The sequence below is a fragment of the Hemitrygon akajei genome, chromosome 5 (assembly GCF_048418815.1).
Source record: "Hemitrygon akajei chromosome 5, sHemAka1.3, whole genome shotgun sequence".
Lineage (NCBI taxonomy): Eukaryota > Metazoa > Chordata > Chondrichthyes > Myliobatiformes > Dasyatidae > Hemitrygon > Hemitrygon akajei.
In genome coordinates this window covers 36,486,892-36,513,064 of record NC_133128.1, presented here as the reverse complement: position 1 = coordinate 36,513,064, position 26,173 = coordinate 36,486,892, and the positions used below count along the sequence as shown (strand labels likewise).

Here is a 26,173-nt window from a genome sequence, read left to right as displayed (position 1 = left end):
TGGCCGTACCAAACTTCTTCAAATTCCTGAGTTGAAAGAAGTGCTGTTCTCCTTATTTCACCACACAAGCAGTATGTGCAAATCACGAGATCCTCCGTGATGTGTATACCAAGGAACTTAAAGCTGCTCACCCTCTCAACCCCAGATCCATTGATGTCAATAGGAATTAGCCTGTCTCCATTCCTCCTGTAGTCCACAATCAGCTCCTTTGTTTTTGCGACATTGAGGGAGAGGTTGTTTTCTTGACACCGCTGTGCCGGGGTGATGACTTCTTCTCTGCAGGCTGCCTTGTTATTAATTCTGATCAGAACAAGCAATGTAGTATCATCTGCAAATTTAATTAGCAGATTGGAGCTGTGAGTGGCGTCACTGTCATTGGTATACATAGAGTAAAGAATGGGTCTTAGGACACAGCCCCGAGGGGCAACTGTTTTGAGAGTCAGAGGGACAGAGCTGAAGGTGTCCACTCTTAACACCTGCTGGCAATCTGACAGGTAGTCCCGGATCCAACTGCCCAAGGCAGGGTGAAGGCTGAGGTCTCTGAGCTTCTTGTGCAGTCTAGAGGGAATTATGGTGTTGAGTGCTGAACTGCAGTCCAAGAACAGCATTCTCACATAAGCATTCTTCTTCTACAGATGTGTAAGTATGGAATATAGAGCTGAAGCTATTGTACTTTTAACCTCTACCAGTACATCACCAAGGCCTGGACTGATGAGAACATCACACAGCAATTGAGAAATGCCAACATCGTTGTCATTTATAAGAAAAAGGGAGAAAATAGTAGGGGCAATACTAGGGGCATGTCAGTCCTTTCTGTTGCTGAAAAGATCCATACTAAGGTGATGCTTTAGAGGCTCATCATCAACTTCACCGACTCAGTGTGAGTTTAGGAGGAACAGGAGCACGATCGACATGATCGTCACTACCCGGCAGCTTCAGGGAAAGTACCGCGAGCAGCATCAAGACCTGTTTATGGTCTTTGTCGACCTCTCAAAGCATTCGACACTGTGCAAAGAGAGCTCTTATGGGATGTACTCCTCAGGTTGGGCTGTCCCAATAAATTTGTTACCATCCTTCGCCAGTTCCACGATGTGATGACTGCTTGGTGACCATAGGAAGACAAGAGTCCGAGCCGTTCGCTGTACGCATGGGGCTGAGGCAGGGGTGTGTGCTAGCGCCAGTGCTCTTTAACAACTTCATCTTGAATGTTACTAAGCTTCTCCACAACGAGATTGAAGACTGCAGCGGTGTGGCAGTGGACGTCAGATTAGATGTGAAACTCTTTAATATCAGGAGTCTTCATACAACCACCAAACTCCATAGAGAACGGGTCCTGGAGCTGCAGTATGCAGATGACTGTACTCTTGTAGCCCATTCTCCTGAGGAAGGAGTACCATTGTCCCACCTACCCTATCTGCCTTGACGGTTGCTGATGAAAAGCTGTCAGTAGTGCCATCTTTCAAATATCTGGGGAGTATTCTCTCTGAGGAAAGCGACATTGAACACAACATCTAGAGCCGCATTAAACAGGCATCAGCTGCCTTTGGGTGACTTCGGCGTAGAGTCTTTCAGAACAGGAGCCTTCGTCCCTCCACAAAGGTCACTGTATACAAAGCAGTCTGTGTCACTAACTTCCTTTATAGCTGTGAAGCTAAGTAACCTATAGCCGGTACATCCTATCCCTGGTGCTCTTCCACATAAGCTGCCTTTAGCGCATCCTGGGAATTACCTGGCGTGAGCGGGTGCCTCACACTGAAATACTTGTAAAGACCAAATGCAGAAGTATTGAGGCCATGATCACCCAGCCTCAGCTGCAGTGACTGGGGCACGTGATAAGGATGCCCCCATGTCGGCTACCCCGCAGACACGGTCAGCTACATCACTGTTGACGCTCAGCTGGTGGGCCGAAGAATCGCTATAGTGATCAGATGAAGAATGCTTTAAGGAAGTGCAAGATCAGACCCGAGGACCTGGAGGATGTTGCTGCCGACCGTAACACTTGGCGACAGCTTTGTAGGGTTGGGGTTCGTATTCTGGAGATGGAAAGAACAACCAGAAGACAGCAGAAGAGAGGAGAAATGCAGCCATGGTTGCCATCACTAGAACCACTATCACATATACATGTCCCACCTGCAGTAGAACTTGTGGGTCGAGGATAGGACTGGATAGTCACAAAGGTCTCACCGTTAAAGGAGTGGACGTTGTCATCGGATTCCGAAGGACAACCGAAGAAGAAGAAAAAAAAGCTATTGTGTCATCTGTTGATCGGTTATGTTGAATTGTAGGGAGTCCAGTGTGGGTTGTAGCTTGCTGCAGATGTAAGCTGAAAGCATTTGCTTATTATTGAGGTGAGAGCAACAGTACGCCAGGCGCTCAGAGATAATACCTTGCTCTTTTAGGGTACAGGATCAATGGTGGAAGTTTCGAGGCAGGAGCGCACTCTACACTGGGAGACGGAGAGATTAAAAATGTCTGTAAACACATCTGCCAGTTGTGCCGCGAACATCCTGAGTACCTGCCCTGGGATGCCGTCTGATCTCATAGCCTTGTGACTGTCTGCTCGTTGGTAGCACCTGCGTTCTTTAGCCTCAGAGATGGTTAAACTGCAGGTGTCTTCAGCGGCTCCCCGCAGGGGCTCAGCGTTGGGAATATAGAAGTGAGAACAAAAGAGATTTAGCTCATCTGGGAAAGAGGCAATGGTGTTTGAAACTCCAATGTGTTTAGCTTTGAAGACTGCGATGTTGTTCAGGCCCTGCCATAAGCTGTGTGCGCTGTTGGTGGAGAGTTGTGTCTTGACCGTGTACCTGTATTGTTGTTTCACTGCCTTGATGACTTTGCGCACATCGTAGCTGCATTTCTTGAGTTCCTGTTGGTTACTGATGTTACGAAAACCCCGTAACCAGGTAACTTACCAGCAAAGATAGATGGATCAGCTGAGTCTGATGCTACTATTTTCAAACGTTTTATTCAAAAAGGGGCACAAACGTAAGGTTAATACAAACATTCAGATCATATACGTCGTCAATACTCAATCTAAAACACCGGTGTAATAATAATTAATCAGAAATAAGCTCTATAGTTGTCTAGGGGTAATACTGAGTCCAATTGAATATTAAAGTCACTTAGAAATCTGCAGTCTTTTCCGTTTGGGAACCGCTGGCATTTCACGTGTTGGAGAGAGAGAGGACTGGTGAAAGAAAGAACACTTGCCCGTTGTCTTTGCGAAACAATTCCCTGGAATCAGTTGTTAGCTAAAAGCGATTTTCCTTTGGCTTCAGCCACAGATTCCCGATCCGGAATCTGACGCACGTGGCCTCCTAAAAAAAAATGGCTTCCCGCTCCCACGGGAATCGGTATCATGCTTCCTTGGTGTCTCCTTGGTGCGTCTGAGGGTCCTCCCCTCAGACCCGCCTTTATACTTCTTCACGGGATCGCAGGTGTCAATCAAGTTGCAGGTAATGCGATCGCTCTCTCAACCAGCCCACTTTGCCCGAGGGCTTTTCAGGTGGTCTCCATGAGACAATAGTCAAAGTCACTTTTTATTCTGCTTCTTGGGGGAACGTGGTCTTTCGCACGTCTCTCTCTCTCTTGGGTCAGTTGACCCCCCTTAACTAGAGTTCTTGCGATTTTCACAAAGGAGGGGGCCAACGGCATAACACTGACAATGTAGGCTCCGTGTCGTTCGATAAGTGCCACTCGCACGTAAATGTTAATCCAGAGTTTTTGGTTTGGATGGACCCTGACTGATTTCTGGGGAACAACATCCTCGATGCACTTCTGGATGAAACTCGTGAACCCTCCGTGAACTCAGAGATATCCTCATCATGGAAGACATTCCAGTCGATGTCATCAAAGCAGTCCTGTAGCATGGAGGCTAATTGGTTGGACCAACAATGAACGGTTTTAACTGTGGCCGCCTCTTGTTTCAACTTCTGCCTCTACTTCTGCAGCAGCCGGATGGAGGAGTGATCCGACTCTCCAAACGGTGTGTGGAGGAGTGCTTTGTAAGCATTGTGGAAGGGAGAGTAGCAGTGCTCAAGTATGCTATCTCCCCGTGTTCTCACCTGGATATGCTGGCAAAACTTCGGAGAGACTTCAGTCAGTGACGCTCAATTAAAGTCTCCAGCGACAATGTAGGCAGCTTCCAGATGTTCAGTCTCCAGGATGCCGATGGTCTTATACAGTTCCGTGAGACCCACGTCAGTATCAGCATGTGATGGAATATACACAGCTGTGATAATAACAGCTGTGAACTCCCTAGGTAGCCAGAAAGGTCTATCTACACAGAAGCACAAAGTACTGCAGATCCAGGGAACAAAAGATGCACGTTCTGAGGGTCACACCAAGCAGTATTGACCATGAAACGTACCCCACCCCCTTTACTCTCCGCAGAAAGGTTTTTTGACCTGCTCTCCCGGAACAGAATGAACACAGAGGACTCGTAGCATGATCAGATATCTCATCCATCAGTCAGGTCTCCACGAAGAACAAAATGTTACATTGTTTTATTTTCCCACTGATGGGAGATTCTGGCTCTACGTTTGCACAAGTTATTGCCCAGGGTGTGAACGTTAGCCAGGAGTAGTGTAGGGAGCGGCAGCCATTTAGCACGCCACCTCAAGCTCACCAGGACGCCGGCCATTCTCCCTCGCCTCCGACGCCGTTTCCAGATGGTGGCGGTGTGATAACTGATCCTCTCATTGATCTCGCAAGAAGGGATCCCAGTGAAGAAAAGCCAACACATGGTGGGTACATGCCGTCTTCCTGATGTTCAGAAGAGTCAGATTATGACATCTGATGTGACTATCAGCTAGTTGAACAAGAAATGCGAAGGAATTCGCAGAAATTAGCGTACACTGTAAAGTAGGAACGGGGCTCGCAATACGATCGCCGTACGCAGCACCACCTTGAATGATACCGTTACAGATCAGTGATCTGAGATTCCAATGTCGGGTTGGGGGACTATTTCCTATCACCTAGTATGTTAGTGTAAACCAGGTCTGGTGTATTTTCACCTGTGGTAGCTGAATCAACATGCTGGTTGAATTTAGGCAGAACTGTCTTTAGGTTCGCATGGTTAAAATCACCAATTTTCTTTGATAGTCATTAATGGCACTGTTGACCTCATGCAGTGCTGCGTCCGCATTAGCGGTGGGGGGGGGGGGGCACTGTGATAGTGTGATATATACAGCTATCAACATAATTGCAGTGAACTCCCTCTGTACATAAAACAGCCCGTACTTCACAAAAATAAATGTCAAAAGTGTGACACCTTGCACTGAAACTATGAATTTCTAGAAAAATACAGAAGCAGTTGTACCATAATTAGTTGAATATTCACTGATAAATTCACGTATATATGCAATTGCCTTGTGGACAGCCTCAGGAGAGATGAAGACTATGGGAGTAAACCAAGACAGTAAATCTGGAGTGGAACCCCTAAAGTGGCTAAACATCCTTCCGGCAGCTCCTGCGGCCAAGCTGGTGCCAAACGTATTGCTTCATAAGGTTTCCTTTGGACTACACGGGTGAGAGGGATCTTGACGAGTGGGGATCTCAGTATTTCCTAACCTTCCTCCCAGGTTTGTGATGATGATCACTATCACTCATTGTCCTTTGAGACAGACGGATGCCAACCAAACATTGGCAATTAGAAAGAAACAGAAACAATCATAGGGAAGTTAAGCTACAAAAAAAATAAATTCTCACAATCAGAATCAGGATTATTATCACCAGCATGAGTCGAAAAATTTGTGAACTTAGCAGCAGCAGTGCAATGCAATACATTATAAAGAAGAGAAAAAAATAAAAAGCAAGGAAATCAATTGCAGTACACGTATGTTTAATAGATTAAAGATCAAGCAAAAAAAAAAACAAATAATATATATTTAAAAAGTGAAGTGGTGTTCAAGGTTCAATGTCCATTTAGGAATCAGATAGCAGAGGGGAAGAAGCTGCTCCTGAATCACTGAGTCTGAGTCTTCAGGCTTCTGTACCCAAATCAAATACTGTAGAGGTTGTTTGTTTCCATTTAAGACAAATTAGACTCTTGCTGAACCAGATCCCTCCACTTCGCCTCACTGCCCACTTATCCAGCCATGACAGAATACTACAGATATTTTTTTTAAAAAACAGGTAATTATCGTCAATCAGAATAGCAAGCGATGTTTGGTTTCAGTATGACAAAGTATGTGGATCAGATAGGGGCAGGGCATGAATGGGAATCCTGGTCTTTGTTAACAGCCACCCACCACCACACATTTTCCTTGCTACTCTGACCAAGCGTGTTCTCCAGCTCTCTCCTGTATTGATTTTTAGCCACTTTAATCTTCTCCTTCAACTCTCACTGCACATGTTTCAATTCTCTTTTGATCGAAAGGCTTTTTTGTGATTGAGAAAAGCCTTCAGATCACTGCTGACCCATGGTTTGCTGTTCGCGAAGCAGCAAACAGACCTTGATGGTATTTCAGCATCCAAACAGAAGTTTATGTAGTCAGGAGTGCAACCAGTAAGTTCATTAATGTCCTCTGGTGTCCTCCGGATAAGGTTCACAAAGCACATTCCAGTCAGCAACCTCAAAGCAGCCCTTCAAGGCCTTGATTGCCACTGCAGACCACTTCTTTACTACCTTGATAGTAGGTAGCAGTTGGTGTACTTCGGGCTTATACAAGGGTATGAAGAGAATCGGAATGTGATCTGATATTTCAGTTATTGGAGGGTTGTGGTGCTCTATGCATCTTTAGGATTTGCATACAAGGGAGCTGGTGTTTTATTTCCTCTGTATAACACTCGACAATCTGATGGAATGTGGGTAGGGTTGTTGAAAGAGAGACATGGTTGAAGTCTCCTGATACTGAAATGAGCGAATTGGGGTTTAGTTTCCAGAGTCTTGCGATGGTATGAAGGTGATATCAGACAGACAGACATACTTTATTGATCCCGAGGGAAATTTGGTTTCCTTACAGCCGCGCCAACCAAGAATAGTGTAGAAATATAGCAATATAAAACCACAAATAATTAAATCATTATAAGTTAATAATAAGTTAATCATACCAAATAATTAAATAATATTGAGGGATTTGGTGAGGTAATCCATGATGTGAACACTCAGCAACTTGGTGCACTTAAATCTCTCCACGGAGGAGCCATGTACTCACAGAGGTTGATGGATTATCTGCATCTTCCTGAAGTCCACAATGATTTATTTTGTTTTCTCCATATTCAGTATTTGGTCATTCTTCTCGCACCAATCCACCAGCCGCTCTACTTCCTCTCTCTACTCCACCCCGTCAACGTTCTTGATGAGGCCAACCACCGTTGCGGCATCCACAAACTTGATGACACGGTTTTGAGCTGAATCCTGTGACACAGTCACGCGTCAGCAGTGTGAACAGCAGTGGGCTGAGCACACAGCCTTGGGGAAATGCCGCCAGTTCTCAGCGTAAAGGAACAAGCAACATCGCTGACCACAAGGATGGACTGTGGTCTTACTGTGGAGAAGTTCAGTATCGAATTGCAGAGTGAGGTGCTGAGAACCAGCGAAGGCATTTTCCCCACCGATTTCTGGGGGTATGATGGTGTTGACCACTGAACTGTATTCTATAAACATCAGTCTGGCATATGAGACCCCATTTTGCAAGTGGGACAGGGCAAAAGGAGGGGAGAGGCTTCTGCATCATCAGGGGATAAATTGAGCAATAGGCGAACGGGTAAGGGTCCAGTGTAGCCGGGAGAAAAGCTTCAATGTGCTCCATGACCAGTCGCTCAAAGCATTTCATACTGGTTGTTGTTAATACCACTAGAGAACGGCCATTTAAGCAGTTTACTGCCTTCTTCTTTGGTGCTGGAATGATGCTTGCTGCTTTGAAAACCGAGGGGACAGTGGACTCTTTCAGAGAGATGTGAAATATATCCGTCAACTGCGGTGCGCAGTATTTCAGAACCCAACCTGGTATATTATCGGCCGCGCAGCTTTGCGAAGGTTGACTCTGGCCAGGGTCTTCCTCACGTCAGCTTCAGCCGGACAGAATCTCTGCTCCCCTGGGGAAGGGGTGTCTTCCTCGCCAGCACTTTGTTCTGTACATCAAACCGGGCGTGGAAGACACTCAGCCTTTCAGCGAGTGAAACCTCCTGGTCACTGGCGCGCAGAGTAGACTTGTAGTCCGTAATCCTGTGAATTCCCTGCCCCGTGCCACACGAGACTCTGGTATTGCAGATGTGGTTGTAAATTCTATTAGAATGCTCCCGTTTTGCCTTCCTGATGGAGCGGGAAAGCACAGTTCTTGCTTCCGTGAGAGATGACGCATCTCCCAGTCTAAAAGCAACATCACGATCCCTCAGCCATGAACAGACCCCTGCAGAAAGCCATGCTTTCTGATTTGCCCTCACCCGTGTGCGTTTTGTGATAGTAAAATCCTCAGTACACTTCTCTATGTATGTAGCTGGTCACAGAATCCAGATATTCCTCGATGTTAACAAGGCTGCCAAAGGTAACAGGCTCCCCGAATATTCTCCAGTTCATATTATTGAAGCAGTCCTGCAGTGCAGAGACTGCACCCTCAGGCCAGGTTTTCACCTCCTTTAGAACTCGTTTGTCCCATTCGTTCACTGTTTTTTTTTGCTGGAATAATAGAATTGAATTGACTTTATAACTTACATCTTTCATATACGAGAGGAGTAAAAACCTTGACTTTACATCATCTAAATGTGCAATGTGCAATTTATAATAAATAATATTACAACTGGACAGTTAATATAACAGAGAAGTACAGTTGTAGCAGCATAAATTAATCAGTCTGATGGGCTGGTGGAAGAAGCTGTCCCGGAGCCTGTTAGTCCTGGATTTTATGCTGCGGTACTGTTTCCGGGGTGGTAGCAGCTGGAACAGTTTGTACTTGGGGTGACTTGGCTCCCTTTATGATACTTTGTACACACCTGTCTTTGTAAATGTCCTGAATCATGGGAAGTTCACAACTACAGATGCGCTGGGCTGTCCGCACCACTCTCTGCAGAGCCCTGCGATGAAGGGAGGTACAGTTCTCATACCAGGCAGTGATACAGTCCTAACAACTGAGCCTCCCATTGATCGCTCCAGCAGGGATCCCAGTGTAGAAAAGGCATCACATGGTTGGTAAATGCCGTCTTCCTGATATTTTGAAGAATCAGTTTATGATATCTGATGTGCCTATCAGCTACCTGAGCAAGAAATGCGAATGAAATCACAGAAATTAGCAGCATACTGTAAAGTTGGAACGGAGCTCGCAACACGACCGCCGTACGCAGCGCCATCTAGAATGATAACGTTACAGATCAGTGATCTGAGATTCCAATGTGGGGTTGGAGGACTGATTCCTATCACCTAGTATGGTACTGTAAACCAGGTAGTCCATCTTCACCTCTGGTAGCTAAATCAGCATGCTGGTGGACTTGAGGCAGAACTGTTTTTAGGTTCGCATTGTTAAAATCACCAGTTTTATTTGAAAGTCACTGATGGCACTGTAGACCTCATGCAGTTTCTTGTCAGCATTAGCCGGGTGTGGGGAAGGGTGATCTATACAGCCACCAACATAATTGCAGTGAACTCGCTATGAACTTCACAAACATAAAAATAATGTCAAAAGTATGACACCTTGCACTGAAAGTATGAATTTCTAGAAAAATACAGAAGAAACTGTTCCATAATTAGTATAATATTCACTGAAAAATTCACGTATATATGCAATTGCCTTGTGGACAGCCTCAGGAAAGACGAAGGCTATGGGAGTAAACCAAGACAGTAAATCTGGAGTGGAACCTCTAAAGTGGCTAAAGTCTTTCCGGCAGCTCCTGCGGCCAAGCTGGTGCCAAACGTATTGCTTCATAAGCTTTCCTTTGGACTACATGGGTGAAACCGCGAGAGGGACCTTGACAAGTGGGGATCTCAGGATATCTCCATACCCTCCACCCATGGAATAAAACAAGAATAATATATATTAAAATAATGATGTAGTGTTCAAGGTTCAATGTCCATTTAGGAATCGGATGGCAGAGGAGAAGAAGCTGTTTCTGAAACTCTGACTGAGTGCCTTCAGGCTTCTACACCCAAATCAAACATTGCAGAGGTTGTTTTCTTCCATTTAGGACAAATTAGATTCTTGTTGCTACAGATCCCTCCCCTTCACCTCACTGCCCACTTATCCAGCCATGACAGAAGACTACAGAAATTTTAAAAAACACAGGAAATTATCGTCAGTCAGAATAACAAGCGATGTTTGCTTTCAGAATGACAAGGTATCTGGATCAGATAGGGGCTGGGTAGGATAGGGAAGCCTGTCTTTGTTAACAGCTACCCACAACCGCATATTTTCCTTGCTGTATGTTGATCCTGATTTGGATGCTTTCATGCTATAATAGAATCAGAATAGCAATTCAAATCAGATTTATTATCACTGGTATATGCTGTGAAATTTGTTAACAGCATATCACAACCACGGATTCGGCAGCACAGTAGATATGGCAATTACGCCTGTGAATTTGCACGTGTCAGGTATTTATTATTTAATTGTGATAATATTTAACTCCATTCTTGTCATCGTCGATATTTGGACAGAGCATAGCAATGCTTCACTTCCGGTTTGTATTCGGCCTTCCCTGAGATATTGGACTTTCAAATCAACTGATTCTGAAGACTAGAGGTATTCATTTAATGTTTAGATATTCTTTTCAGCCTCAGTGTGGGCTTCCTTTTCCTTTGAGAGTTTTAGTTAATGGCCCTGTTTTGGCCTAATGCTTATTGTTTAATTTTCCTTTTAACACTGTTTGTATTAAAGTCTGTGAACTATCGACTTGCTTCAGTGTCTCTCACTCTGCACTTGGGCCATATCGAACCGTGATGACAGTGACAGCAGTACAGTCCAATACATGATAATATAGAAAAAGAACTGTGAACTGCCTTGTGTGTGTGTGTGTGTGTGAGAAACCCCTCTTTACTGAGCATTTCTCGAGATCTGGCTCATTTGCCCCTCACTAACAACCACCGGACTCAGCTGCAAGGAAATCTACCTTGTCCAGGGTTGATACGATCTGAGTCCCGCCAGGTTGGGATGTCGTGCTTACCCAAACCCCAATTTGTGTGAGTACTGTGTAACTTGCTGCTCCCATGCAATCACCCTTTGGCTAAAAATAACAGACTGTACACCGCGTACAGTTATAAGAAAGTATATTTCAGAGCGTTAGCATAACCAAATAGCTACTAAAGAAAAGAACAAAACAAAAGGGCCCATTATAATGAAACAGTCAAATGTGCACATGAGTCAGAGCTCATCTTGAAGTTGTCTGTTGCTCAGACGCTGGACCCACGGGCTGCGTGAAAACACACACCACCTTCTGAATGTTGTTCACAATCCATCTTGAATAAATGGGCTCCCCCACAGGAGTACTGGACCTTCCTCCTTGAGGCCATTCATCTGCACAAAGCAACTTGTGCCACAGGGACGGCATCCTCAGTCACCTTCCCTCCTGTCTTGTCCCAGGTCCCGTCAAAAAGACCTCAAGCCACACCAGTGTCTGTGACAGAAACCTCTCTGCCAGGTGTTCTCTAGAGGCTTCTCCCAATTCCACCATCCTGACTGGCTGACACTACATTCCTAAGTTGAGCAACAAAACCCCCGATCTTAGATCAAACCCTGATAAGCTGAAAGCAGACAGCCCCTACAACATAGCAGTGAAATTTTTACATGGCTGTTACATATGTATATTAAATAGTTAAATTTAAAAGTGCAAAAACAGAAATAATAAAAGTGAACACGAGGAAATCTGCAGATGCTGGAAATTCAAGCAACACACACAAAATGCTGGTGCAACACAGCAGGCCAGGCAGCATCTATAGGGATGAAGGGTCTCGGCCCGAAACGTCGACAGTGCTTCTCCCTATAGATGCTGCCTGGCCTGCTGCGTTTCAATAATAAAAGTGAGATGTGTTCATTGATTCAATTTAGGAATTGTATGGCAGAGGGGAAGAAGCTGTTTCTGAATCACTGAGTGTGTGCGTTCAGGCTTCTGTACCTCCTCCATGATGGTAACAATGAGAAGAGGGTATGTCTTTAATGATGGACGACGCCTCCTTTCTGAGGCACCGGTCCTTGAAGACGTCTTGGATACTAAAGAGGCAAGTACCCAAGGTGGACCTGATTAATTTTACAACTTTCTGTAACTGCTAGCAGTCTTTTGAACTTTAGATACAACAGTGAGTCATTTCATCTGCAGAAATTCTCGGATGACTCAGCAGTAGTTGGGCGTATAAAGGGTGAGGAGGAGGATGAATTCTGGTGGAGTACTTCCTTGAATGGTGCAAGCTGAATCAACTGCAGCTCAGCATCAGTAAGACAAAGGAGATGGGTGTGGACGTAAGGAAGACTAAGCCTGCACTGCTCTCTGTTACTATTGATGGTGAGCTCATGGATGTGGTGAGGACCTACAAGTACTTCGGGGTGCACCTGGATGACAGACTTGAGTGCAGCACCAATACCGAGGCTGTGCACAAGAAGGACCAGAGTCACCTCTACTTCCTGAGGAGACTGAGGTCCTTTGGAGTGTACAGACCTCTCCTTCACATGTTCTACCAGTCTGTTGTTGGCAGTACAATCTTCTATGCAGTGGTGTGCTGGGGCAATGGCATCAACATGGGTAATGCCAACAGGCTCAATAAACTGATTAGAAAGGCTAGCTATAAGAGTCAAACTGGAAAGACTGGAGGCTGTGGTAGAACAAACGACCCTATGGAAAATCCTGGCAAATCTGGGCGATGTTTCTCATCCTTTGCATGTTACCTTGGCTGAACAGAGGAGCACTTTTAGTAATAGACTAAGACAACTGCGCTGTTCCAAAGAGTGCTATATGAGGTCATTCTTACCTCGGCCATTAGGCTCTATGAGTCAACCTATAGCTGGGGAAGTGATTACCCACTTGTGACGACCAGGAGTGCAGTCTTCTGGACAATTTTATTCTATAATTAGGACCTGGTCTATTAATTAATAATTAATATACTTATTAATTAATTAATAATTAATTAATTAATGATTACCTATTAATTAATCTCCCTCTAGCCACCATTATGTTAGTAAAATATAGTTTTACAAGTAATCTTGTTAACTGAGAATGTAAAAACTGTACCAAATTCATGCTCAGGTACATCATCTTTAACTGGTTTCCTGGTGTGCACCAGATTTTTAATAAATCACCTGCTATTTTGGTCACCAAATTCATGTGCAACCTTTCAGTTAGCTCATACACCACCCTTTCCATATCAGCCATACAAAATTAGTTATATGACCAGGTCACCAAGAAATATCAAGGAGCATGTATCATTATTCCACAGTTTTCCAATCTTTTGGTGAAGTAAATGATTTTTTTTTGGAAGTACAGAGAGGCTGGTTACAAAAATGATTTAACTGGTTTTTGTAAGTGTATATCAGTACAATGAAATAACTTGCCATAACCATTATTAGTGACAAGTAGGAGAGGGTTTTAAAAGATCTAATTCTGGCTCAGACTGAATGTATGAATCTAAATCTAACATATTTTTGAAGGACATTTTATACTACACAAGCACATAGAATGTCTCCATGCATAATGTGCTATATCAGTGATTCTCAAACATTTCTGTGCAATTCTGCTTTAACACACCCACACTACCCAATAAAAACAAGCCAAATATAAATCATACTGTAGGTGCAATCAAACTACTTTAGTTAGCTAGAATATGATCCTTCACTGGAAGTTATTGACTAGAACCTACCGAGATACACATAGAGCACTATAGCACTGGAACATGCTCATTGGCTGAATAGTATGTGCTGAACTATTATTCTTCCTAGTCCTGTCGAGCAGCTCCTGGGCCATAACCATACATACCCTGCCCATCCATGTACTTATCCAAACTTCTCTTAAGTGTTGCAATCAAACCCACATTTAGGTCTTCTGGTAACAGCTCAATCCACACTCTCACCACCCTCATCGGCATGAACAAAATCATCCTTAAAGTATGATTTCTACTCCCTCCCAACCTCAGAGGAAAAAGCCTGTTTATATTTACCCTGTCTATACCCCTCATAATTTTGTATACCACTATCAAATCTCCCCTCATTCTCCTACGTTCTAGGGAATAAAATCTTAATCTGATCAAGCTTTAACTGAGATCCTTAAATCCTCGAAAACTTCTTGCAAATTGTCTCTGCACTTTTTCAATTTTATTTATATATTTCCTGTTGGCAGGTGACCAGAACTGCACAAAGTACTCCAAATTAGGCCTCACCTACATTTTATACAACTTCAAGATAATATCTCAATGCATTGATTTACAAAGACAAATATACTAGAATTGTTTATATATATATATATATATATATATATATATATCCCAATTTACCTGTGACACCATGATCAAGGAATTATAGATCAGTGTATCCAGATCACTCTGTGCACTGCAATCCTCAGTGCCCTACCACTAACCGTGCAGACACTATCCTTGTATGTCCTCCTGTGTTGTATTTAATTTTGTAACACATTGAATGAATGTCTGAACAGTTCAAAATAAAATGTAACTCTTTCTGAACTTGCAGCATGTAGAGTGTCATTGCAAAGTAAACACTGCAGGTTTGTTAATGTCTAATGTTGCTGATAGCCACTGGATTCTTTCCTAGACTCTGGCCTCATTAAAATGAGGATGTTTGGTAATGACAAAATGTCTGTAGGGAGCTAAATTGATGCATTCTTTCTCAACGCCTGTCAAATTGACTTGATGGACTCTTTTTTTGGATTCGGGCTTATTGATTATATGTAAAATGTATGTCTTTCTCTAAGTCCAAGGAATATTGTGTCCAGAAAAATAGTGAATAATGAATGAGCAGTGTCCTTTAAAGTGACTATGGATTTATAAGGCTATGCTGAACATTCTGTTAATGAACACATGTTGTTTGAATGAAAGAAGCTGGGCTGAGTTAATGTGTTAGAACAAAGGATCAAAGAGTTTGCTTGTCTCTGTGCAACTCTCTATGCTTGTGGAACTCATATTTACTGGGCTTGTTGGACTTCAACCTTGGACCCAGGGTGATTTCAGTCGAGGATAGCCAGTCGATGTTTCAAGCTGATACCCTTCTTCGAGACTCTTTTCCATGGATGCTTCTTGACCTGTAGAGTTCCTCCAGCATTTTGTGTGTGCTAATTCTTGTTCTAGTCTCACACAACCATGGTGGAAATACCCTGTTTATAATTATGCTATCCATATCCCTCATAATTTTGTATACCACTATCAAATCTGGCCTCATTCTTTTACACTCCAGGGAATAAAGTCCAAAGCTATTCAACTTTTCCCTATAACTTTTTCCCTATAAATCACATCCAAGATACCCTACAGTGGGAGGGAGAACAGCCAGAGGTAGTGGTACATATTGGTACCAATGACATGGGCAGGGTAAAGGAAGAGGTCCTGAAAAAAGACTACAGGGAGTTAAGAAGGAAGTTGAGAAGCAGGAATGCAAAGGTAGTAATCTTGGGATTACTGCCTGTGCCATGCGACAGTGAGCATAGGAATAGAATGAGGTGGAGGATAAATGCATGGCAGAGTGGTTGGAGCAGGAGGCAGGGATGCAGATTTCTGGATCATTGAGACCTCTTTTGGAGCAGGTGTGACCTGTACAAAAAGGACGTGTTGCACTTGAATCCGAAGGGGACCAATATCCTGGCGGGGAGGTTGGCTAAGCCTACTGCGGAGAGTTTAAACTAGAGTTATTGGGGGGTAGGAACCGAACTGAAGAGACTGGGGAAGAGGAGGTTGGCTCAGAAATAGAGAAAGCTTGGAGACAGTGTGTGAGGGAGGATAGGCAGGTGATAGAGAAAGGATGCGCTCAGATGGACGGTTTGAGATGTGTCTATTTTAATGCAAGGAGTATTGTGAACAAAGCGGATGAGCTTAGAGTGCCTATCAGTACTTGGAGCTCTGATGTGGTGACCATTAGAGACTTGGATGGTTCAGGCACAGGAAAGGTTACTTCAAGTGCCGGGTTTTAGATGTTTCAGAAAGGACAGGGAGGGAGGCAAAAGAGGTGGGGGCATGGCACTGTTGATCAGAGATAGTGTCACAGCTGCAGAAAAGTTGGACACCATGGAGAGATAGTCTAAGGAGTCTCTGTGTGTGGAAGTTAGGAACAGGAAGGAGTCAATAACTTTACTGGATGTTTTTTTATAGGACGCCCAATAGTAACAGGGAAATCAAGGAGCAGATAGGGAAACAGATCCTGGAAAGGTGTAATAATAACAGAGTTGTCGTGATGGGAGATTTTAGTTTTCCAAATATTGATTGGCATCTCCCTAGAGCAAGGGGTTTAGTTGGGGTAGAGTTTGTTAGGTGTGTTCAGGAAGGTTTCCTGACACAATATGTAGATAAGCCTACATATTAAGCCTAAGTGGAGAGACTGTACTTGATTTGGTATTGGGAAATGAACCTGGTCAGGTGTCAGATCTCTCAGTGGGAGAGCATTTTGAAGATAGTGATCACAATTCTATCTCCTTTACAAAAGCATTGGAGAGAGATAGGAACAGATAAGTTAGAAAAGTGTTTAATTGGAATAAAGGGAATTATGAGACTATCAGGTAGAAAATTGGAAACATAAATTAGGGACAGATGTTCTCAGGGAAAGATACGGAAGAAACGTGGCAAATGATCAGGGGATATTTGTGTGTTCTTCATTGGTATGTTCCAATGAGACAGGGAAGTTATGATAGAGTACAGGAACCATGACTTATAAAGTCTGTAATAATTCTAGTCAAGAAGAAAAGAAAAGCTTACAAAAGTTTCAGAGAGCTAGGTAATGTTAGGGATCTAGAAGATTATAAGGCTAACAGGAAGGAGTTTAAAAAGGAAATTAGGAGAGACAAAAGGACCCATGAGAAATCCTTGGTGGGCAGGATGAAGGAAAACCCCAAGGCATTCTACAAGTATGTGAAGAGCAAGAGGATAAGGCGTGAAAGAATAGGACCTATTAAGTGTGACAGTGGGAAGTGTGTATGGAACCGGAGGAAATAGCAGGGGTACTTAATGAATACTTTACTTCAGTATTCACTATGGAAAAGGATCTTGGTGATTGTAGTGCAGACTTGCAGCAGACTGAAAAGCTTGAGCATGTTGATACTAAGAAAGAAGATGTTTCTGGAGCTTTTGGAAAGCATCAAGTTGGATAGTCGCTGGGACTGGATGAGATGTACGCCAGGCTATGGTGGGAGGTGAGGGAGGAAATTGCTGAGTCTCTGGCGATGATCTTTGAATCATCATAGGGACAGGAGAGGTTCCAGAGGATTGGAGGGTTGCGGATGTTGTTCATTTATTCAAGAAAGGGAGGAGAGCTAGCCCAGGAAATTACAGACCAGTGAGTCTTACTTCAGTGGTTGGTAAGTTGATGGAGAAGAAACTGAGAGGTAGGAAATGTGAGCATTTGTGGAGGTATAATATGATTAGGAATAGTCAGCATGGCTTTCTCAAGGGCAGGTCGTGCCTTACGAGCCCGATTGAATTCTTTGAGGATGTGACTAAACACATTGATGAAGGTAGAGCAGTAGATGGAGTGTATATGGATTTCAACAAGGCATTTGATAGGGTACCCCATGCAAGGCTTATTGAGAAAATAAGGAGGCATGGGATCCAAGGGGACATTGCTTTGTGGATCCAGAACTGGCTTGCCTACAGAAAGCAAAGCGTGGTTATAGATGGGTCATATTCTGCATGGAGGTCGGTGACCAGTGATGTGCCTCAGGGATCTGTTCTGGGACCCTTGCTCTTCATGATTTTTATAAATGACCTGGATGAGGAAGTCAAGGGATGGGTTAGTAAGTTTTCTAATGACACAAAGGTTGGAGGTGTAGTGGATAGGGTGGAGGGCTGTCAGAGGTTACAACGGGACATTGACAGGATGCAAAACTGGGCTGAGAAGTGGCAGATGGAGTTCAACCCAGATAAGTGTGAGGTGGTTCATTTCCGTCGGTCAAATATGATGGTAGAATATAGTATTAATGGTAAGACTCTTGGCAGTGTGGAGGATCAGAGGGATCTTGGGGTCCAAGTCCATAGGACACTCAAACCAGCTGCGTAGGTTGATGCTGTAGTTAAGAAAGCATACAGTGTATTGGCCTTCATTAATTGTGGAATTAAATTTAGGAGCTGAGAGGTAATGTTGCAGCTATATAGGACCCTGCTTAGACCCCACTTGGAGTACTGTGCTCAGTTCTGGTTGCCTCACTATAGGAAGGATGTGGAAGCCATAGAAAGGGAGCAGAGGAGACTTACAAGGATGTTGCCTGGATAGGGGAGCATGCCTTATGAGAATAGGTTGCGCGAACTCGGCCTTTTCTCCTTGGAGCAACAGAGGACGAGAGGTGACCTGATAGAGATGTATAAGAAGATGAGAGGCATTGATCATGTGAATAGTCAGAGGCTTTCTCCCAGGGCTGAAATGGTTGTCACAAGAGGACACAGGTTTAAGGTGCTGGGGAGTAGGTACAGAGATGATGTCAAAGGGAAGTGGCCAGTGAGTGAGTGGGTCAGTGAAGGAGTGGAACTTTGGGGCTTTGACTCGAGAGGCTTCAATGAGAAGAGGTGGAGGACAAGCTTGTTCCCTGTTAGTCTTTACAATGCCTCCTGAGACGGTGATGTGCCTGTACTGTGAGATATGGCAGTCCTGGAGGAACTCCCCTCTCCTGCAGAGCCACATCTGCCAGAAGTGCTTGCAGCTCGGCGATCTGGAAGACCGTGTGAGGAATCTGGAGCAGCAGCTGGATGACCTTCGAGTCATAAGGGAGAATGAGGCAGTCATAGATGAGAGCTACAGGGAGGTAGTCACACCTAGGCTGCCGGAAGCAGGTCGTTGGGTGACAGTCAGAGGGGGGAAAGTGAAGGTGAGTAGACAGGTAGTGCAGAGCACCCCTGTAGACATTACCCTGAATAATAAGTTTACTGTCCTGGATACTGTTGGTGGGGACGACCGACCAGGTGTGAACCACAGTGGCAGGGCCTCAGGCACTGAGTCTGACCCTGTGGTGGAGAAGGATGGGACGGAGAAGAGGAGAGCTGTTGTCATTGGATACTCTATAGTCAGTGGAGCAGACAGGAGATATTGTGGACGTGAGAAGGACACCCGCATGGTTTGTTGCCTCCCGGGTGCCAGGGTCCGGGATGTCTCTGACCGGGTGCATGACATCCTGGTACGAGAGGGAAAGCTACCAGAAGTTGTGATACATGTTTGTACAAACAACATAGTCAGGAAGAGGGATGAGGTCCTGAAGTGTGAGTTTCGGGAATTAGGCAGAAGGCTGAAGAATAGGACCTCAAGGGTGGTGTTCTCGGGATTGCTGATGGTACTATGTGATAGTGATGGTAAGAATTGGAGGAGATGGCAGTTGAATGCGTGGCTGAGGAGTTGGTGCAGGGGGCTGGATTTTAGATTTTTGGATCATTGGGATCTCTTCTGGGGAAGGTGGGACCTGTACAGATTGGATGGGTTGCACCTGAACTCGAGGGGGAGCAATATCCTTGCTGGTAGGTTTGCTAGCATGGTTCGGGAGGGTTTAAACTAATTTGTGAGGGGAATGGGACCCGGATCGATAGAGCAGTGAAAGAAGTGCATGGAGTAAAGCCAGATCTAACATATAGAGAGGCTTTGAAGAAAGAGAAGCAGAATAAAGGGTATAAAGGTAGTAAGGTAGAAGGGCTAAAGTATGTGTACTTCAATGCAAGAAGCATCAGGAATAAAGGTGATGAACTGAGAGCTTGGATACATACATGGAATTATGATGTCGGGGCCATTACAGAGACTTGGCTGGCACCAGGGCAGGAATGGATTCTCAATATTCCTGGATTTCAGTGCTTTAAAAGGGATAGAGAGGGGGGAAAGGGGGAGGAGGAATGGCATTACTGGTCAGGGATACTAATATAGCTACAGAAAGGGTGGGCAAAGTAGGCAGGATCCTCTTTTGAGTCAGTATAGGTGGAAGTCAGGAACAGGAAAGGAGCAGTTACTCTATTGGGGGTATTCTATAGGCCCCTTGGTAGCAGCAGAGATACCGAGGAGCAGATTGGGAGGCAGATTTTGGAAAGGTGCAAAAATAACAGGGATGTTATCATGGGTGACTTTAACTTCCCTAACATTAATTGGCACCTGATAAGTTCCAAGGGTTTAGATGGGGCAGAGTTTGTTAAGTGTGTCCAGGATGGATTCCTGTCACAGTATGTTGACAGGCCAACTAGGGGGAATGCCATACTAGATCTAGTATTAGGTAACGAACCGGGTCAGGTCACAGATCTCTCAGTGGGTGAGAATCTAGGGGACAGTGATCACTGCTCCCTGGCCTTTAGCATTATCATGGAAAAGGATAGAATCAGAGAGGACAGGAAAAATTTTAATTGGGGAAGGGCAAATTATGAGACTATAAGGCTAGAACTTGCGGGTGTGAATTGGGATGATGTTTTTGCAGGGTAATGTACTATGGAAATGTGGTCGATGTTTAAGGATCTCTTGCAGCATGTTAGGGATAAATTTGTCTCGGTGTGGAAGATAAAGAATGGTAGGGTGAAGGAACCATGGGTGACAAGTGAGTTGGAAAATCTAGTCAGGTGGAAGAAGGCAGCATACATGAGGATTAGGAAGCAAGGATCAGATGGGTCTATTGAGGAATATAGGGTAGCAAGGAAGGAGCTTAAGAAGGGGCTGATAAGAGCAAGAAGGGGGCATGAGAAGGCCTTGGTGAGTAGGGTAAGGGAAAACCCCAAGGCATTCTTCAATTATGTGAAGAAGAAAAGGATGACAGGAGTGAAGGTAGGACCGATTAGAGATAAAGTTGGGAAGATGTGCCTTGAGGCTGTGGAAGTGAGTGAGGTCCTCAATGAATACTTCTCTTCAGTATTCACAAATGAGAGGGAACTTGATGATGGTGAGGACAGTATGAGTGAGGCTGATGCTCTGGAGCATGTTGATATTAAGGGAGAGGAGGTATTGGAGTTGTTAAAATACATTAGGACGGTAACTCCCCGGGGACTGACGGAATATTCCACAGGCTGCTCCTAGTGACTAGAACTGCACACAATACTCCAAATTAGGCTTTATCAACATCTTATAGAACTTCAAGATCGTAACATCGTAAACAATGGAACCCTGAAACAGTCTTGTCCCTCCTGCAACCAATTCTCACCAATGTCTACAATATCACAATCTTGTGTGCTGATCCTTTCTCTAAGCTCATCTGCCTCACCTACAGTACTCCTTGTAATGAAACTCAGAACATTATTCCCACCATGCTTAACTTTTTAATTCCTGCCTTTGCATATAGGTTTAATAACATCTTTTCTCACAATCACTTCACTATCTGCTCCAGCACTCTGGTTCCGATCCCCTGTAACTCTAGTTTCAGCCCCGCTGGAGCAACACTAGCAAACCTTTCAGCAAGGATATTAGTTACCCTTCAGTTTGCTGTGCAGCCTGCAACATCTCTACAGGTCCCACCTTCCCAGGAAGAGAGTCCAATGATCCTCACGACTGCACTATCTCTTTAGCAACATGTTAAACTGTATTATCTTTCTACTTCAGGCCATAGGTAGCATGGGTAGTATGGTTGGGGCAGGACTGTACTCCTTGGAGTTTAGAAGAATGAGGGGGGGACCTCATAGAAACATTTCGAATGTTGAAAGGCATGGACAGAGTGGATGTTGCAAAGTTGTTTCCCGTGGTGGGGGAGTCTAGTACGAGAGGACATGACTTGAGGATTGCAGGGTGCCCATTCAGAACAGAGATGCGAAATATTTTTTTTAGCCAAAGGGTGGTGAATGTATGGAATTTGTTGCTATGGGCGGCTGTGGAGGTCAAGTCATTGGATGTATTTAAGGCAGAGATTGATAGGTATCTGAGTAGTCGGGGCATCAAGGGTTATGGTAGGAGGACGGGGGAATGGGACTAAAGGGGAGATTGGATCAGCTCATGATGAAATGGCGGCGCAGACTCGATGTGCTGAATGGCCAACTTCTGCTCCTTTGTCTTATGGTCTTATGGTCTATGGGTATCAATCCTGAGATCAGAACCCTGGACGTCGTATCCTTCAAATTAGAACCTAACACCCTGAAGAAATTGTGGAATCCAGAACTGGAGGATTTGTGTTTAAAATGAAAGGGGAAAGATTTAATAGGAATCTGATGTGTAACTTTTTTTTCACCCGAAATGCAGTCAGTTTATGGAATGAGCTGCCAGAAGAAGTGGTCGGGGCAGGCACAATAACAACATTTAATAGGGACCTGGGCAAGTACATGGATAAGAATGGTTTAGAGGGATAAGGCTAAATCCAGGCCAGTCTGGGTAAGTATAGACCAGAGGAAGAAGGACCTCTTTCTATGACAAGTGCCTGTATGACTCCAAGTGTTTCACTTGGGAGCTCAAACTTAAAAGGAAAGTATAAAAGAATGGTAAAAGCTTCAGTTGTATTATCTTATATCCTGTTTGTCCAGCAGAGGGGACTGTTTGATATCCTACCAAGCAGATCACAGAATGAATGTTGGCAAAACAAAGATACTTCAACTTGTGAAACTGTTTATCAGCTGTGTAACTTGTTAAAGATTATTTCTCCTGTAAAAATATATCAAAGACAGAGGTGTGTGTGTCTGTGTGTGTGTGTGTGTGTGTGTGTGTGTGTGTGTGTGTGTGTGTGTGTGTGTGTGTGTGTGTGTGTGTGTGTGTGTGTGTGTGTGTGTGTGTGTGTGTGTGTGTGTGTGTGTGAGAGAGAGAGATCTAAATCTAACACATTTTTGAAGGACAGTTTAAACTATACAAGTACCCAGAATGCTTCCATGCATAATGTGCTCTAAGTGTTTTTTCAACACTGTGTAACTCGACATTAACACACCCAGACTACCCAATAACAACAAGCCAAAAGTCATAAAAGTCAATAGTCAAAACCCAATAGTTGTCGATGACAGTAAGTTGTTTAAGTGAAAGAAAACCTTGTCTTTGTTGTTTGAGTGTTAACAGTGGTAGCAGAGGATGGTTTCCAATTCTAGGATCCTGCCAGAATTCGAAGAGAGCAAGCCTTTCGAAAGCTGGAGAAATGAAATTGGAATATGGACTCTTGTTACGAAGCTCAAAAAGAACAAGCAGGCCCTTACCATTGTGCTGTTGCTTTTGGGAAGAACAAAAGAGACCAGGATGAGAATTTTGGTGGAAGACTTGAACAAAGATGATGGTATGAATATGCTAATAAATATACTCGACTATGTTTTTTTGAAGCAAGGAAAGGATCAGATTTATGAGTCATATCTAGACTTCAACACAACTTACAGAGACAATTCTAAAAATATGACTGATTATATTATTGATTTTGAACTGAAGTCCAGTTGCATGTGTAAACATAAATGGAACTTCCTGATACTGTGTTCCTTTTAAATTGTTGGATACTGCATACATAGACATAATGGACAGAAAGGGTTAACTGCATGTACAGAACTTGTAGTTTTATCTCTGAAGTCGGCATTGAAGAGGATTTTTTTGGAGAAAAGGCTGCCAAGACAACAGTCAGAATTAGTTTGAGTCAGGAAACGACATACTTCACTCAATAGAAGCGAGAGTATAGCAAGAGTAGGTCTCAGAGGGACCAGACAAGGGCGCCATTCTAATTCTGGCACAAGTCTAATAAACAAGTACGGCAGAAGATCAAAATGTGTGGTATATCAAAGTATTTACCACTGGGCAAGAAACTCTCTGCACAGGATAGACAACTTAGGCTAGCTGAAGAAAATAGCAAATGTGAAGATGTAGAAGAGTGCCAGATCACAAAGGAATCACTTACTAATGCAGAGAAATCTGAGGCAGAGATTTTGATGATAGAGTCACTAATATTGATACTGCATACGCATGCACAGTGTGTGGAGAAAAATGGCTTGAAAACTATGTAAGTGAACTAAACCAGAATGAAGTGCAGAAACTGTTGAACACAGATACACTTAGTATCAAAGCATTCAAATTTAGAGATGGAAAGAATATACATTCCAGCGAAAGAGCGAAAATTCACACAAAAATAAGGCAGACAAAATGTTACATCCAAACAAAGGTGGTAACAATGAACATTCTATTATTCTTGAGTAAATCCTCCCCAAAGAAAGCAGGGGCAATCCTGGGTATGGAGAATGAGCAAACAAGTAATGGCCAGGTCTGGCAAACTGAAGAGACTTAACAACCAGTGTCTCTTGAGCTCACCAGCCCTGGACATTACTGTGTGATCATTCAAGATAAAGACATTACTGAGAATCAATGTGAGAATGAAGTACTGTCACAGAAAACATGAACGTAAATGAGAAATATAAACTGTTCTCAAACTTCACAAGCAGTTTGGACACACACAAGCTGGACTTCAGGAACTGCTTAAGAGTTCAGGGGACAAAAATGCAGATCATGTTTCCATTCTAAAGCTATCAGACATGCCAAAAGTTTGGAAAGATCAAGTCTGAGGTTGGTCTGCCACCAGCATCTGAATACGATGAAACAGGAGCCATAGACCTACATGAACTGGAGCAGGGAGTGTAGTATCTCCACATCATTGATGAGTTCACACGTTTCAGTGCTGGTAGCATTGTAAGCACAAAGAGAGCTCAGATATAGTTTAAAAAACTTCAGCCATTCTTGGACAAGTGTGCAAGGCCCACTTGGAAAGTATTTAGTGATAACAGCGGTGAATTTAACAATGTTGAATACAGAAATACAGCAGAGAACTTTAACATTGAAACAAAGACAACAATAGCATACAGTTCTTGCAGTAATGTTCCCACTGTACTGGTTGACAGGCCACCTACTCTAGAGGGCCCTACAGGGAGTGAATAGGTTGGGAAACATACTTCAGCACTGCATGCACTAATGAGCTGTTGCTTGAATCTGCAAAACAGGATGAAATCAGTTGTTTCAGAAGTAATGGAGTATTTGAGGAGACCAGATTCAAAAGACAATGTCTACAAGATGGGTGTGCACCCTGATAGTGAATCCAACAGGAATTACACTAGCTTGGTGGCTAGTGGTTTTGAGGAACTGAACATAAAAGAACTCTGAAAAGACTCACAGACATGTGCAACAGAGTCTCTCCGTGTACTTCTCTCAGTGATACATCAAAAGCATTGGCAACCCCATTGCATGGACATAGAATCTGCATTCTTATAGGGAACGGTCTGTCAAATGATATTTACATTCAACCCCTACGTGAAGCCAGAAGTGAAAGAACACTGTGGAAACTCAAAAAGTGTGTATATGGTCTAGCAGATTCGTCACTCTGCTTGTATTAAAAGATCAAGGAAATAATGTTGAAAACAGGAGGAAGGATGCCACAAGTAGATCTAGCTGGTTTTTAGTGTTGGGATTCAGAATGTCATGTGATTGGAGTACTTGCCTGTCATATAGATAACTTCATATGGGGAGGCTCAGAAAACTTTGCCACAACAGGTATCTCTCAGCTAAAGTCAGCCTTTTAGGTTGGACATGAGGAACATGAAATGCTATGTGGGGACAGACAGCCTTGCTATGAAAGAACAGTACAACTGCACCAAGAAGGAAATTTCATACAATCCGCATGGAATCCTCACGTGCCATACGTTGAAGCTAAAGCTAAGCAACTTAAGTCAAAAATGGGTCAGATTCCTTGGGCGGCAAGTCAGAGCAGACCTGACATCATCTTTGATGCCTGCAACTTGACATCCAGCACAAAAATGCCACAGTGCAAATTTCACATGAGGCAAACAAAATAATGTGCAGAATTCAATCTGAAAAGGTAGTCTTGAAGTTGCAACAGCTTGGAAAAGATAGCTCACTGAGGCTCGTTGTCTTCAGTGCTGCCTTGCTTGGGAGTCTTCCAGATGGAGGGACTCAAGGGGACATTTTATTGTACTGATGGGAGAAGAGGGAAGATTGTTGACAATCAAAAAGGATTGAAAGAGTTGTAAGGACAGTAGTACACTGGCAGGAGAAACCCTCGCAAAATCTGAAGGTAGTAACAATACTGTTTATCTGGCCACACTCTCTTCTGAGCCTTTCCATGGTGAACCAAAGGACGGTCTACAAATAACTTGTGTCATAGACAAATACTCTTTACCATCAAATCCACCCAGTCAGTTACAGAAAAGAGGATTTGTCAA

General features: G+C 43.8%; 1 protein-coding gene across 1 annotated transcript in view; it reads right to left on the bottom strand.

Annotated features, from left to right (window-relative positions):
* Positions 1-26,173, bottom strand: part of LOC140727196 (NXPE family member 3-like) — a 71,045-nt gene that overhangs the window by 11,819 nt on the left and 33,053 nt on the right. The window contains 3 exon segments of the mRNA XM_073044464.1: positions 2,516-2,682; positions 4,540-4,764; positions 9,196-9,288. Of these exon segments, the coding sequence (XP_072900565.1) occupies positions 2,516-2,682; positions 4,540-4,764; positions 9,196-9,288 (485 nt within the window).